Genomic DNA, 15,975 nt, shown 5'->3' with positions numbered 1-15,975 from the left:
AAAGAGAGGCATGTGCAAAGGTGCTCGCGTTAGCCTTCTTTGCCGTCATGGAAAACTGATGACAATGCAAGGAGCCTTTACAGGGAAATGGCTAAGTAAACTGGGGTTTGCATATGCTATAGAACGCAACATCCATTTAAAAATGGGAAGTGAACTGATAAGGGAAAATCTCAAGAAGTATTCTTTTTTTCTTTTTCTTTTTTTAAATTAACTTTATTGGAGTGTAGTTGCTTTACAATGTTGTGTTACTTTCTACCGTACAGCAAAGTGAATCGGCTATACGTATACATATATAGATGATCTTATTTGCAAAGCAGAAATAGAGACACAGACGTAGAGATCAAGAAGGATTCTTGAGTAGAAAACCCAAATTTTATTTTATTTTTTTAACATCTTTATTGGAGTATAACTGCTTCACAATGGTGTGTTAGTTTCTGCTTTATAACAAAGTGAATCAGCTATACATATACATATATCCCCATATCTCCTCCCTCTTGCATCTCCCTCCCACCGTCCCTATCCCACCCCTCTAGGTGGTCACAAAGCACCGAGCAGAAACCCAAATTTTAGAATGCTGCATGGGGTAGTATACTATTTGTGTCACCATACTCCCAAGTGCACACATATTCACCCAAAGAGACCGGGCTGTGTGCAGGAGGGCTAAGCTATGAGACTAATGATGAAAGACGGTCAGGGGTGACTGAAGGCAGATGGGGAGCTGTAGGCAGTGGGAAACATCTGTCTGTAGAGGAGTCAATGGTATTATGTTTTTCTGCAACTAAGCCAGCCATCTGGACCTAGAAAGGGAAACATCTGATTCCCCTGGAATCAGAGTAGCATATCTACCCAATTCAAGGCACACAGGTTTGAAGCTTATTGAGAACACATCCACACAGGTTGCCAAGTAAAGAGGAAGCCCGTTTCCCAAGGCAGCATATCAAGTGTGCACTGAGCTCCGGAATGGGACCAAAAATTCTGTAGACCAGGAAGAGTGAGTCCAGGCAGAAGATGAGATCCACAGTCATCTGGGGGCAGTGTCCTGCTTCCCTGGGATCTTTCAGCATAAGCAGAATCTTACTCTGCCAGGACTATTGTGAGAGGGTCTAGGGAGGAGCGTAAAAAGAGAACAGCAAGGGAATATTCATTCCCCCTGAAAACATCCTCCAGAAATGGAGCTTCCTTAACATGCTGATACCATGACTGCGGTGTCACTGTGGATAGATGTGAGAGGAAGAAGTTTGTAGGCAATTGATCAGACATGCAGCAAAGGCTGTGACTTTTTTTTTTTTGCGGTACGCGGGCCTCTCACTGTCGTGGCCTCTCGTGTTGCGGAGCACAGGCTCCGGACACGCAGGCTCAGCGGCCATGGCTCACGGGCCCAGCCGCTCCGCGGCATGTGGGATCTTCCCGGACCGGGGCACGAACCTGCGTCCCCCGCATCGGCAGGCGGACTCTCAACCACTGCGCCACCAGGTAAACCCAAGGCTGTGACTTTGTATGTGCTCCTCCCCAGCCAGCCAGCAGCGCAGCTCCGTGGACCTGGATTTTCCCAAGGCTCCCGCCCCTTGGTGCTAGAGCCTGGCCAGGACGCTGAGTCCAGCCCCTGAGAAGTCTGGCAAGATGTGCAGAGCCTCAGTGAAGGGGGTTGGGCCGTGAGCAAGAGGCAGCATCAGCTCTCAGCCTTTCCCACCTTCTCACCAGCTGGAGGTGAAGAGATGGAGGCCCACCTACCACCAGCTTAGACCTTACTTCACTGCCCTTGTCTTGCTGCATGGGTGCATGAAATGAGTAAAATGTGTAAAATGTGTAAAAATGTAAATGTGCACATCCAGAGGGGTCATTCGTTTATTCATTGTCATTTATTAAGTACCTGTTATATACAGTGCTCCATTAGAGACAGATATAGTACCTAGTGAATAAGACAAAGTCCTGCCATTGCAGAGTGCAGTTCCGGGTAGAAGGGCATCAGAAATCATGTGAACTGGTGAGCGAAGTAGATAGTTCCAAATCTTGACCAATGCCACACGGTGTGAACAAGAAGAGAAACCAGACAATGGGATAGACAGTAACTTGGAGCAGGCATGATTTTTGATAGAATGATCAGGGAAAGCCTCTCTGAGAGATGACTTCTGAGTGGTATGTTGATGTCACAAAAATCATAGCTGATGGACCAGACCAGCGTTACCCAATAGAATGTTACGTGATGATGGAATATACTAGAGCTGTGCCTCCAGCACAGTAGCCATTGGCCATTTGTAGCTATTGTGCACTTGAGATGTGGCTATAGTCCCTGAGAAATTAAATCTTTAATTCAATTTAATTTTAATTAATTTAAATTTAAATAGTTCCATGTGGCTAGTGGCTTTCATAATAATCCAAAGCCAGACACTTAATATGAGACCTGAATGATGGGAAGAAGCCAGCTCTCTCCATCCTTCTTCCTAACTTTCTTTCCTCCTATCCTTCCTCCTTCCGTTCCTCCCTCCCTCTCCTCCTTCCTTCCTCTTTTCCTTTATTCTCCCTTCTCTTCTTTCCAACTGTGCTTTTTTCCCTCTTCTTTCCTTCATCTCTTCCATCATTGGGCAAATATTTATTGAGACCTATGTCTCAGTTCTAGGCACTAAGCGAGATGCTGGAGATTCAGCAGGATACAGAAGTGCCCAACTGTCTTCCTTCTTGGGAGCTTGTTTCCTTTAGGACAGACAGACAAGACACAAGAAAATGAACACATAAGCAAGATAATGTCAGATAACAAGAAGCCCTAGGAAGGGAACAAAAGAGGCTGGTGTGAAGGAGAGTGATTTAGATGGTGCCTGGGGAAGGGGATTGCCCTCTGAGTAGGTGATGTTTGAGCCAAGACTTGAATAATAAGAAGGAGCCAGTTGTGGGACCAGTAGAGGGGTGTGTGTGTGTGTGTGTGTGTGTGTGTGTGTGTGTGAAAAAGAGAAACCCTCCGTAGGAGATCAGTGTGCATGAATATGTGATGATATAACATTAGAATCTTCAATCTTTGGGGCACAGTATGTGTGCCTGTTTATGTATATCTTTCTAGTTGTGCACTGATCTTCTTTCCTATTTGTCATTTCTCCATCTGTTATATGATCAGATGGATGGGTTTGAAAATCTGTTGAGTATTTCATGCGCTCCAAGCTGTGAAAGTCAGGTCTAAGTACAGGCACAGTAGGGTACACTGATGAATTTATGATTGTGCTTTACATCATTGAAGCTAGAGATCTTGATTTGGGGATGCACCCTTATGAAGGAAATATCAAAGTGTCAAGGACACACCTGGAAGGCTCTTACTTGGGCACTTTGTAGGAGAGCAGGTCCTGCCATCCTGGCCAAATGTAGGGAAAAGGGGGGTTTCTGGGCTGCATTCTGTTGGCGGAGAGAACAAGTTTCCTTCAACACTAGAGTTGGTGCCTGGCCATGTGACAAAATATTGTTCTTCCCAGCACCATTCACACCTGTCCTTCATATGCATGGATGCCTCCATCTTGACCGAGTTATTTAACAAGTTTCCATGGGCAGGCATGAGTCGACCTGAGCAGCCCTTCCACCAATAAAACATCCAGTGCTTTATTATATATATATCGGTCTAGCCAGTTAGATTCCTTGCATCACAAGGAAGAGACACGTACAAATTATTTACAAAAGCAAAGTTTGTTTTAAGGATGCATGTGAGATAAACATGAAATAACCTCACAGTCAGCACAGGTCCTAAGATGGCATTCTCTGTGAATGCACAGTGAGTAAACAGGGTTCATATATAATAGCAACAATAATTAACACTTGTACTCAGCAGTTAATTCCTTCCAGGCTCTGTGCTTAAGCCTTCATTCATTCTGGCTGCTGTAACAAAAATACCATAGACTGAGGGGCTTAAGCAGCAAACATTTATTTCTTACAGTTCTAAAAGCTGAGAATTCCACGATCAAGATGCTGACAGATTCACTGCCTGGTGAGAACCTGCTTCCTGGCTCATAGAGGGCTATCTTTTCACTATGCCCTCACACGGCAGAAGGTGGGAGGGAGCTTTCTGGGGTCTCTTTCATAAGGGCACTAATTCTATTCTTGAGAGCTCCACCCTCATGACCTAATCCCCTCTCAAAGGCCACACCCCCAATACCATCCCATTGGGTGTTAGGATTTAACATATGACTTGTGTGGAGGGGGGCACACACATTCATTCTACAGCAGCATCATAAGCACTGGCCCTTTCAACCTTCATAAAACATGCTCTGAGATAGGTCTTGCTTGTGATACCCATTGTATGAGGAAACTGAGGCTTGACGTGGTTAAATAAGTTTCCCAAAGTCCGTTAGAGTGAGGATGGCAGAGCCAGGATAGAGCCACACAGTAGGGCTGAGACATGCAAAGGGTGACAGGGGCAGACTCAGCAGGAGCAAGCAGGGCTTGGCCAGCCGCAGGATGCAGGTGAGAAGGAAGCAGGGCTGGCAGCACCCCCAAGGCAGTGATGAGCAGACGCACAGCTGGGAGTGCAGTGTGCGGCGGAGAGACCTGGAACGGGGCCTTCCCGAGAGGAGCCCTCTCCTGTCACCGTCTGTTAAATCGTGAGCACAAGGTGCCCAGGCAGACACCGCTGACGCCTCCATAATCATCATTTAATTGTGGCACCTGCCCTTTGAAACGCCGAGCCCGAGGAAAGAAAATACAATAAAACAGCTAATAGAAGTTGGTGTGTGAGGTTCTGCAGTGGGACACTCTTTGAATGTGTATGAATAAAGGATCAGAGAAGTATACTCTGGGTGGAATCCCCAGTCAGGGGCAGGTGAAGTGAGCCGTAATCTTGTGAATTCAAAATCAGGGAGCATCTTGTTTTCGAATCTCTGGAGTGAGATGGTCCAATAACAAGAGAGGAGGGATTGGAGGGAGAGTTGTGGGTAAGAAGGCACTGATGGAGCTGAGGTTGTAAGTAGGCAAAGGTTTAGATTTTAGAATCCTGCTTCCCAACCTGTGGGCTTGAGAATTATTGCAGGGACCTTCACATCCCTATAGATACCAAACACTGAGTATAAACTACATCAATAAAAATCTCATACACACACATACGCGCACACATGGCCACATTCAAAAATGTAGATTCAGTGGTGATGACTCAGTCACAAATTCATTTTAAGGGATTGTCAAATTCATAGTTGTTTTTTGTCCATATGTGTTTTCTAAATCAAACCATATGGGGCCTCCCTGGTGGCGCAGTGGTTGAGAGTCTGCCTGCCGATGCAGGGGACGCGGGTTCATGTCCCAGTCCGGGAGAATCCCACGTGCCGCGGAGCGGCTGGGCCCGTGAGCCATGGCCGCTGAGCCTGCGCGTCCGGAGCCTGTGCTCCGCAACGGGAGAGGCCACAACGGTGAGAGGCCCGCGTACCGCAAAAACAAAAACAAAAACAAAATCCATATGAACAAGTCAGCTTCTGTCATATGGTGGCCTATTGATGCTGAAGCCCTGGGGGGGAACTGGGAAAAGCCAGGGGTGACAAGGAGAAATAAAAGCAAGCCTAGGATTTGTGCCATTTGAGGTATGGGCCCCATAAAGTGGCCAAGCTCTGCCTAGCACTGAAGCTTCCCAAGTGCTTGGGCAGCCTGGGATGGCGAGGAGAAAGAGATTTCTAGGAATTCACTGGAATCTATGCTAAACAGAAGCTGTTTGGTGCTCTCAGAGTGGGTCGTATCAACGCCCATTGGAGACGTGGGTTTCCATGAATCAGGGTCATCATTTACAGAGGGGTGTATATATTAGGCAACCAGTAATAGTTATTTAGATTCAGAGTTTAAGCAAGGCTGGTCTCCTTCACTCATTCAACAAATAAATTTGTTTGTACCTACTATGTGCTACGTTACACTAGCAGCAATAACAAGGGGGGACATTTACCAATACTTGCTCTGTGCCAGGATGCCTGATACCTTTTCTTCTGAATGAGGAGGAGATACTATTATACCCATTTGACAGATGATGGAACTGAGGATAAAAGACATGAAATGAGTTACTAAAGCCACTTGTGGTTCAGAGATGGAACCCCGAAGTCAAACGCTGAGCCACCCGCCTTTGTCAGGAAGAGCACCCACTGACAAGCTTCTAAAGGAGGTGACTGTGGACTCTGGAATCAAGTCGACCCTCAGCCAGGAGTGATTCTCCACCTGAAACTCATGGGACTCCGTGAATCCTCAGAGACAAGGATAGACCTCACAGACTATTTTTATTCTTTCAGGAGATGTGAACTTCTTCAGGGCACATCTTGCTCTTCATTTTATCTCCTAATGTACCTGGCACACGACAGTTGCCAAATTCATGAACAGATAAATGGTTTTCTCTCTTTTTCCTTCATAGATCCTAAAATATCTGTACCTGCCTGGCACAAACTTTAAAACCACAGAAGTGCCTGGGATCCGGGTTTGCTCTTTTCTGCCACAATGTGGTCATGTGTCGGGCTTCCCTGGTGGCACAGTGGTTGAGAGTCCGCCTGCTGATGCAGGGGACGCGGGTTCATGCCCCGGTCCGGGAAGATCCCACATGCCGCAGAGCGGCTGGGCCCGTGAGCCATGGCCACTGAGCTCCGTTGCTCCGCAACGGGAGAGGCCACAGCAGTGAGAGGCCCGCGTACTGAAAAAGAAAACAACAACACTGTGGTCATGTGTCATTCAAAACTGGAATGCTTTCCTCATTCTTCTCCAGTTATTCAAATTCTTTGTGTTTCTTCAAAGCCCAGCTCCTTCTGTTTGCCTTCTTCCTCCCCTTCCTTCCTCAGTCCTTTCCTTCCTCTTGTCTTCATTTCTCCTTCCTGTCGCTTCTAGGTGCCTTCATTCTTTGCTTCCGCTCTCTCCCTCCTTTCCTCTCCTCTGCCCTCACTTTTCTGTCACCTCCTTCTCCCTCTTGGTGGCAGGTGTGATTTTGTCTGAAAAGCGACCTCTGCCCACACCAGAGATGCCTCATCTGAAGCACAGACCACTTTACAAAAATGGGAAGTTCAGGTGTGTCCTTCAAAGGACTCGCAGTCTGTTGCAGGGCAGGTACCATGCCTGCTTTGGCATCGCTATATACCCGACATCATAAGCGCCGGCAAACACTCGTTGGAATGAATGAGGGAGTTCATATTAACACAGCCCTTTCATGGTACAGGTCCAGAGAGGGAAAAGTCCTTGTCCTAAATGCATTTGCAGGTTAATTCTTAAGTCAGAGCTATAACTCGGGATCCCTTCTGTCTCACCTTCAGTTTGGTCCTTAGCCGTATGGCCCTGGCAAAGGCTGCTTTTCTTGGGTGTTTACGTAAGAAATGTGGTTTCCAAAGGGTTTGACTTTTCATCTTCAGGGATTCCAGGATTCATAAACTTGGATTTGAAAAGCAGCATGAACTTTCCAAAAGAATGAGGCCGAAAAGTAGTCCTGAGCGGGGTTTATTGTCTCTTTGACTCAGTTTCCACATCTCTATAATGGGCTCAGTGAATTGTCTGCTCCTTGTGCAGTTCAGCCAGAATAATATGTGAAATTGCCCGTCTCGATGCTTGGCGAGTAGCAGGCGCCCGATTGAATTTCTAAGTTTCTTTCCTCGGTGCAGAAGAAACAGCCTTACCTCGTGCCCTGGCTCTAACCACCATTCTCTTGGGTTACAGTTTATCTGGAGGCCTCAGAAAATATTGCTCATTTATGCACCATTTACCCCACTGGATAATGCATTTGGGAAAATGTGAGGTGCCCATATACCTCTGATTCAGGCAAGCGAAAGGCAAGCTCAGCTGCTAACCCTTCCAGAGAGCACGGGCTCTTTACATCTAATACGGGTGACTGCCTTCTCCCTCGGCATTCGTGATGGTGTCCATTTGCTTCAATTGATGACGCCCCGGAGAGAGATGTCGCAAACTGAATGATGGAGTTTGATCTGGCAAGAATTTCTGGGGCTTCTGGCCTGGGTTTCTGTAACTCCCAGTGGTGAGTCAGTGACAGCCCACCTTTACAACACACATAATGAGGCTCAGTTTAAGATTCAGCTTTGCCATCCACCAGCAGAGTGACCTTGGGCCAGTCACGTAACCTTGTTGAGCCTCTGTCGTTTGGTTAAGCATTGCCAGGCAGTAACTAAGAGCTCTGGCTAAAGTTCACGACAGACCTGGGGTTGAATTTCAACGCTACCTCCTGTTACTTTGGACTAACAGATCAATTTCACTGAGCCTCAGTTTCCTGACCTCTGAAGTGGTGAAGGTAGTAGTACCTTCTTAAGAAAGTTGTTTTAAAAATTCACGGCTAATGTATTGTAAGCCTACTATCTGTGAGTCAATCTTTTAGGCATTAACTCATATCATTGTCACAAAATCCCTATGAAATGGGTATTATCAGTATGACGCCTGTTTTCCAGATAATGCAACTTGGGTTAGTAATTTGCCCGGAGTCACAGAGCTAATAAGTGGATCCAAATTTGGTTCCTCTGGAGGCTATGCTCTTAACCACCAGGCTGTAGAGCCCAGTGTCTGAACGTGCTTAGAGACATTGATCTGGTGTCCGAATTTGAACTCTCAACCACCAAACAGCACAGAGTGAGCACTGGATAAATGGCGTATGATAACTACTGTAGGATCGCTATTATTGTTGTTTCCTATGAAGCCCTGGATGCTGACCTGCATCCAGATGGGGCTTGTGCTCCGCCCAGCTCCCCCACCAGCAGAGTGGAGGTGGTGGAGGGCGAGCGAGTTGGATCGTGTCTCATAAACATTTGGGGTTGTGAGAGCAGCTGTGTGATCTTGCAGGCTGATTCTCGCTTCAGGACTGTGTGTTGACGCTGATGTCACGGCTGCTCTGAGCACCCCAGATACTGTTAACGAGCCGTTCCAAGCCCAGATGCAGTGTTTTCTCACCATATGGTACACACTGCAGTGCAGGGTCCTTCAGATGAGGGATGGCTTGGAATTCAGAAACACTGAACCCCACGTGAGGGAAACCTACTTAGAGGAGCCCTCCAAGCTGCCCCAATTCTCCTGACTGCTGGGGATCCTGTTTCCATTCGTATGTCATTCGTTCGTTCATCTAATAACCACACATAGTTATGGGGCAGCTGCCACGCGGCAGGCACTGGGGATACAAAGGTGACTAAAACATTGCCCTTGGCTTCCGGAAACTGAGCTTAGCCATGGAGGGGTGGGAACCAACCATATTATGACATTCTCCTAAGCTCTGTAATACAGGAAGTTATCAAAGACCCTGGACATTCAAAGGAGTTAGTGAAAATCTTTGCTATGGAATTTAAAGATTTGCTTTGCACACCAGCATCTGAATGCTTTTCCTTATCCAGGAGAACTCCCCAGATAGGCAGAGGTTAGGTCCCACCTTCTACTCGTGAAGGTGAAGAGAATCTGACATTCCTTCACCCTACTTTCTGGCAGGTGGGCTGTGAACTCATGATATAAATGTCCACCTCCAACTGGGATCTCCCTTGAGTTCCAGACTCCTGTATCAGGATGATTACTCAACTCCTTCGCTTGAGTATTTCAGATTCCAAGTCCAAAATCAGACTTGGTATCTTCCCCTGAAACTAGCTTCTTTCTCAGTTGTCTCCACGTCAATAAACTGCACTACTACTTACCCATTAGCTCAGGCCAACAATCTTGGAGCCTTCTATGATACTCTCTGTCTCTCTCTTGCACACACATCCCAACCATCCTAAAGGACTGTTGGCCCTACCTTTTAAAGACATCCTAATTGTGAACACTGCTTCCCAGGTTGCCCTCTCCACCTGCATTCCTGCCACCCCCATCTCTAACCTGCTCTCCTGAAATGGCCTCTTAACAGGCTTCCTTCCTTCTGCTCTTGCCACATGCCTGTGTGTTCTCAGCAAAGCAGCCAGGAAAAAAAAAAAATCTCTTAAAATGTAAATTTTATGTTGTCTTGTTTCATGTTCTTCAGTGGTTTCTCATCACACATGGAATAAAACCCAGTGTCTTCCCGTGGCCCCTAAGACACCCTGTGGTCTTTCCCTCCCCACCCCTTGACCTTATTTTCTCACTTCCTTAGCTTTGCTCACTCCCCTGTGGCATGACTGGTCTCCTCCCCATTCCTCAAGCACATAGAGATGTGAGAACATGGGCAGTCAAAATGTCAGACCCAGTCGAGAAGAACTTCCCTAAAACCAGGAGAGAGAAGGAAACTTGGGATGAATCATTCCTGAGAAAGTAGAGGGAGACAACATCCAAAGCCCACTTTGGGAGAAGTTGGTCTTACACGTAGACTGCCCTCTCTAGTCTTTTAGGAACAGAGACACTAGGATAGATACAGAAATAGATGCTGGGTCGTGGGCCCAGGTGAGAAGACTGGTGAGGGGACAAGGCCTGAGAAATGACCAGATTAGGACAACAAAACCCATCACACCAAAGCCTCACCTTAGGACAGGAGATGAATGGTTTATTCATCCATTCGTTCAACAGGTATTTATTCAGCACCTGCTCTTTGCCAGAAACTGGTGGTAGGTGTTTGCTTGGCCAGTGAGCTTAGGAAGCAAGGATATACTCACCCAGTGAGACTTCGAAAAAGTATCTTTAGGTTCTGAGTCTGTTTCCTTCTCTCTAAAAGTGAAATAATAATGATACCCCACTCTGTTGATTAAAATAGTCATTTATGTGATGCTATAAAGAACTCTCCTTTTATCAGATGTCGTAGTAACACTGGAAGCTCTGTCAGGGAACGGACCTTGTCTGTTCTGTTCACTAGTATATTGCCATTTATGGAAGTGAGCGTTTATGGAACAAATGAATGAATGAATGAATATAACTGATTCAGAATCATTTTTGGAAAGGGGGTACTGCTACTCCATTGATTTTGAGCAGTTACTGGATAGCTTCTTACCAGCAAAGAATCCTGTATATCTCATGCAACAACAGTCGTATCTTGGCTTAATGAGATAGATGGTTTTACCATGTGTGCCCCCAATGCAGGAACTGTCCTCAAGTGCCTGGTGTAATCCATCTGTAACATGACGATCAAAGCCGTTTAGGCGCCTCTGCTCCCTCTACCTTCTCTATTGCCTTCTCTAGCCCCGCTCCTCTCATTGCCTTCTGCACCGAGCACTGAGCTAGTCACATAATTACTCCTATACACGCCGGCTTATAGGCTGGGTACCATTTATCTCAGATGCTTCAGATAAAAGACTCAAGATCAACACAGATCTTGACAGACTGTAACAATTAGCTGAAGTGAAGAAGATGCATTTGTCAACGTAAAGATCAACACTGAGGTCTAAGAAGTGACTGGCAGAGACTGGAGGAGAAGAAAAACCTAGCAGCTGCTCCTTGCTAAAGAAAAATACAGCAAATTAAAAGAAGCAAGATATATCTGAGGGGCAAAAGTCTGGAAGAGGCCATGTAAAAATATCTATCTTCAGCATTTTTTGCATCAACATTTATTTAATATTTTTATACTACGAAATGAGTTCTGTAATAAAAGAAGAGAATCTCTCTCTCCAACTGGAAGAAAAGTAGGATATCAGTATATTCTTTCAACTTCAGCTGAACTAGTAGCAGCTTCCCCATTGCTCACCAGCCTCCAGATCAGGAAGAACGGTTGATGACACTGGCTTGAATCAGAATATCCTTCTTTTCTAGATCAGTTCCTTAGTTCCCACGTTGTTCACCTTTTCCATTTGGTCAAACGGAAATATCTTCTCCTTACTCTTCTCTAAGAATTGCTGTGCCAATGCTCTTGTGCCTCTTAAAATTCTGGCATTCACTGGACAGTATTCTAAGTGATTCACCTGCCTTATCGCGTTCAATCTTCATTACAATCCTGTAAGGGAGGGACTCTTTTTAACCCTATTTTTTAGATGAGAAAATGGAGATTCAGAGTGGGTTTAGGCACTTCATCAAGGTGACATAGGTCGTCAGAAGTCTTAAATCAGGCACACGTGACTCCCGTAAAACTGTGGTCCTTAGCCCCGCCCCTCCAAACGTCACAATTAAACCTGATAAGAGCCAAACAGGCACACAAACATGAACACTTTCAAAATACTGGGGAGATAATATCAGTTCAAGATGAGCATGATTATTTATGGCCAGGGCTATTGCTTTGATCTGAAAACTCCTCACTGCCCAACCATTATACACGAACCACATCAACCTCCATGTGAATTTCTCTACATTAGGCAAGTGCCTGTTGCCTGATAGAAATGCTTGCCGAGAACGCTCAGAACCCAGTAGCAATTAACTATTGACAGAGCATGTGAATTAGAGATAAAAGAAGAATCCTTCCTTCTCCACACACGCAATAGTAAATACATTTAATTATGGTAGGGGAAGCTGAGGGATCTTCGTCTGTATTAAGTTTTATTAGCTGAGACACTTAAAAGCATGTCATCATAACAAAGAGGTCTTGTGTAATCCTAAATGTACCACTTTGGTGCAAGGCTCGGAAGTGAATGGACTTAATGGAGATGGATGGAGCACGTGGTGGCAGATGACCTGCTGTACCGACAGGTACAAGTACATCAAACTACTTTAATCTCTTGAAGTTCCCAAGTAAGACAAGGCCACTCTGAAGGCAAACGTGGATGGAGGGGTGGGTTTGGAGAAGCAACCTTGGGAAGGAAACCAAGAGATATGCCTCCTGCTGTGGGATCTATCACTGGGTCACTGGGCAACCTTGGGAGCCAAGAAAGAAGAAATTCCATGTATAAAACTAATTCTGTGCTAGATGCTGTCACACTATATGTCATTCGTTTCATCCTCAACTGAACTTGAAGCAAGTTTTAGGATTTTTACAGATGAGGATAATAAGGCTCAGGGATGTGATTCAAATTGCTGAGGTCACAAAGCCTGTCTGATTCCCTGTCTCTGGGCTTCAGTTTCCTCATTTGCATAAAGATGCCTTTGGATTAGGTTAGGGGTCAAGAAATGTTTTCTTAAAGGGCCAGATAGGAAATGTGTTCAGCTTTGCATGTCATACAGTCTCTGTTGCAACTACTCCACTCTGCTGATGTAGATGCAAAAAGCCACAGAAAGGAATGTGTGGCCGTGTTCCAATAAAAGTTTATTTATAAGCATTGAAATTTGAATTACATATAATTTTCATGCATCACAAAATTTTAGTCTTATTATTTTGTTTTTTTCCCCATCCTTTAAAGATGAAAAATCATTCTTAGCTGTGGGCCATACAATGACAGGAGGCAGGCAGTAGTTTGCCAACCCCTGGACTAGATCATCTTTGAGGTCTTGTTGAGCTCAAACGCTCTCTCAAAGATACTACAACAATCATATCCCTGATTTATTAAGATCTTACACATGCCAGATTCTGTGCCCAAATGCTTTAAAAGCATTATCTCCCTTAATCTTTTTACAACTGTGTGAAGTAGGTGCTATCATTGTCTTCATTTCAGAGATTATAAAACTAATACATAGAGAAATTAAGAGTCGATCTAGGTTAAACATAACTGGTAAAAGATAGAGCAGAAATTTAAATGGAGGTGCATAAGATTCCCATGAATGAATTGCGCAAGCTTTATGCTGCTTTTTCTGATAATACTATAATCAGAACTATAGAGGGATATATAGTCCAAAAAGAACTCCCAAGTATACGTGAATTTTATTGGGTAGCCCCCCACTGGGCTATTTATATCATACATTTCGTGCAACAAGTTCAGTTATTTCTGGACAGGAATAATCACTCTTTTGTTTTCCTCCGTCTTCCAGAAATGTGATGCCTAAGACTTTGGATGGGCAGTTAACCATGGAGAAGACACCAAGTTACTTTGTGACAAATGAGGCCCCCAAGCGCATCCACTCCATGGCCAAGGACATCAAACTCATCGTGGTGGTGAGAAACCCCGTGACCAGGGCCATCTCCGATTACACCCAGACACTGTCAAAGAAACCCGAGATCCCCACCTTCGAGGTGCTGGCCTTCAAAAATCGGACCCTAGGGCTGATCGATGCCTCCTGGAGCGCCATTCGAATAGGGATCTATGCTCTGCATCTGGAAAACTGGCTCCAGTATTTCCCCCTCTCTCAGATCCTCTTCGTCAGCGGTGAGCGACTCATAGTGGACCCCGCCGGGGAAATGGCCAAAGTACAGGATTTTCTAGGCCTCAAGCGCGTTGTGACTGAGAAGCATTTCTATTTCAACAAAACCAAGGGGTTCCCTTGCCTAAAGAAGCCAGAAGACAGCAGCGCCCCCAGGTGCCTAGGCAAGAGCAAAGGTCGGACTCATCCCCGCATCGACCCCGATGTGATCCACAGACTGCGGAAATTCTACAAACCCTTCAACATGATGTTTTACCAAATGACTGGTCAAAATTTCCAGTGGGAACAGGAAGAGGGTGACAAATGAGGCTAGAGATGTGGAGGGAAGGCTGGTGAATAGCTAGGGAGGCTCCTTACCTGAGTCCTGAATCCCCCAGGGTCTGCAGCCTCAGGCTTGCTGGGGTGCCAAGTAGATCTCCTCCTTTGTCCAATCAGGATTGCTTCCAACGCTGTTGACTTAGGCAAAGGGATGGATCCCATGGCATACTCATGAGGGTACCAGGCCTGCCTGGGTAGCAGCATCTGGTTGACCAGATGGCCACCAGAATCCACTGCTAATTCTTGTCTTCTGCTCGTTAATCAAGTCTGAAGACAGGACACGTAAATAGTTGTCAAGGTCAGAGACAGTGGCATGAATGTTTGTTTAAATGACAAAAAAGAAAGGAAGGTCAACTTTTGGCCGGAGTCTCTCACTTTAATCTGGGAAGCCCGAGTTCTAGCCCCATATCTGGCAAAGGCCCCTGCTCTAGCAACCTCTGCTTTGGCATCTTGCCAGAATACTAATTGTGGCCAATTGCTCCAGGACTCCTAGGGAGCAAGGTCCTCCCTCTTAAAGTGTCTCTAACCTTCTCCTTAAAGGTCTCGTCCCACAACCTTTGACTTACTCCCTCCTCACCTTATGAAGGCAGAGGCATGCATGTTTCTCACCAAAAAACGCTGACACCCCTGGAAGCCTTTCTAGGAGCCCCCGAAGCGGGGTTGAGTCTCTCTCTTTGTGAGTATCCTGGGCGGTGGAGAAGCTTAGCCTGTGCCTCCTTAGAATCAGAATCACAGGGCGGCTCTCAGAGCAGGGGGGTTGCAGCAGAGCTCAGAGCCCTGAGGTTGGGAAAGATGAATGCCATCTCTGGGAGTGAAAAAAAGAAAGCCAGTCATTTTGGTGGGAGGTCTCCATCCCTGAAGACCCTCAGCCGCATGGTTCTGACACATGCTATCAGGATGGGCTCTGTCCCTTAGGGTCCCCAGAGGGGCGAGGACCAGAGAGCTGGCATGTCTTTTGTCGTGAATAACCTTTAGCAGCACAACCCACAGGGGATCGGTCACCATCCTTCTCTTTGTCCCACCGTCTCCCCTACATGGTCATCTCGTGCTTCCTTTGCTTAATTCAGAGATGGTACACATTGGGGCAGTGACAAGAGGGCTGACTCCATTTATCAGATCCAGTGTCTGGGGGTGGGGGAGGGTAAGGGCTGTCTGCGGACGCCCCCATCAGGGGCTGCTGCATAAAATGTCCCTTCCCATTAGTTTGATTCCATTAAAATGCAACATTTGACATAAAGCGCTCTTCACGGATCTCCAAAACCAGGAACTGTTCTAGCAAAATTGGAAATATGTATGAGTTGGGGGGGAGTGAAATCTGTTCGGCTGTTATTAAACTGTCATTTCTCCCGCTAACTGAAAACTGTGTTGTTATAAAGCTTAATGCAATCTGATTAATGGGTTTTGATGGTGTGTTTGTGTTGGTCACCTCCATTCCCACCTCTACCCCTACCCTCGAATTCTGGGAGTATCCCTTCTCTGGGATAGCCGGAAAGATCCAGATTAGAGAATCTTTCAGGGAATTCTGTCTGCAGGTCAGGATGATTCTTGAAATAGCACAAAGGAAGCAACTGCTGTAAGGGGTGCGGTACCCTCCTGTCTTAACCCATCCTGGCAAAGAATGGACTGACGTGCCAGATTCAGAAACAA

General features: G+C 46.0%; 1 protein-coding gene across 1 annotated transcript in view; it reads left to right on the top strand.

The window, feature by feature from the left end:
• The window catches only part of HS3ST4 (heparan sulfate-glucosamine 3-sulfotransferase 4), a 386,975-nt gene extending 371,256 nt beyond the window's left edge, over positions 1 to 15,719 (top strand). Inside the window, exon 2 of the mRNA XM_067706336.1 lies at positions 13,681 to 15,719. Within this exon, the coding sequence (XP_067562437.1) occupies positions 13,681 to 14,317 (637 nt within the window). The 3' untranslated portion in view covers positions 14,318 to 15,719. The remainder of the gene's footprint in view (positions 1 to 13,680) is intronic.
• The last annotated feature ends 256 nt before the right edge of the window (positions 15,720 to 15,975 follow it).

This window comes from Pseudorca crassidens, chromosome 15, assembly GCF_039906515.1.
Source record: "Pseudorca crassidens isolate mPseCra1 chromosome 15, mPseCra1.hap1, whole genome shotgun sequence".
NCBI classification, from domain to species: Eukaryota; Metazoa; Chordata; class Mammalia; order Artiodactyla; family Delphinidae; genus Pseudorca; species Pseudorca crassidens.
The sequence above is the reverse complement of the archived record's forward strand: the minus strand, read 5'-3'. Positions and strand labels throughout refer to the sequence as shown.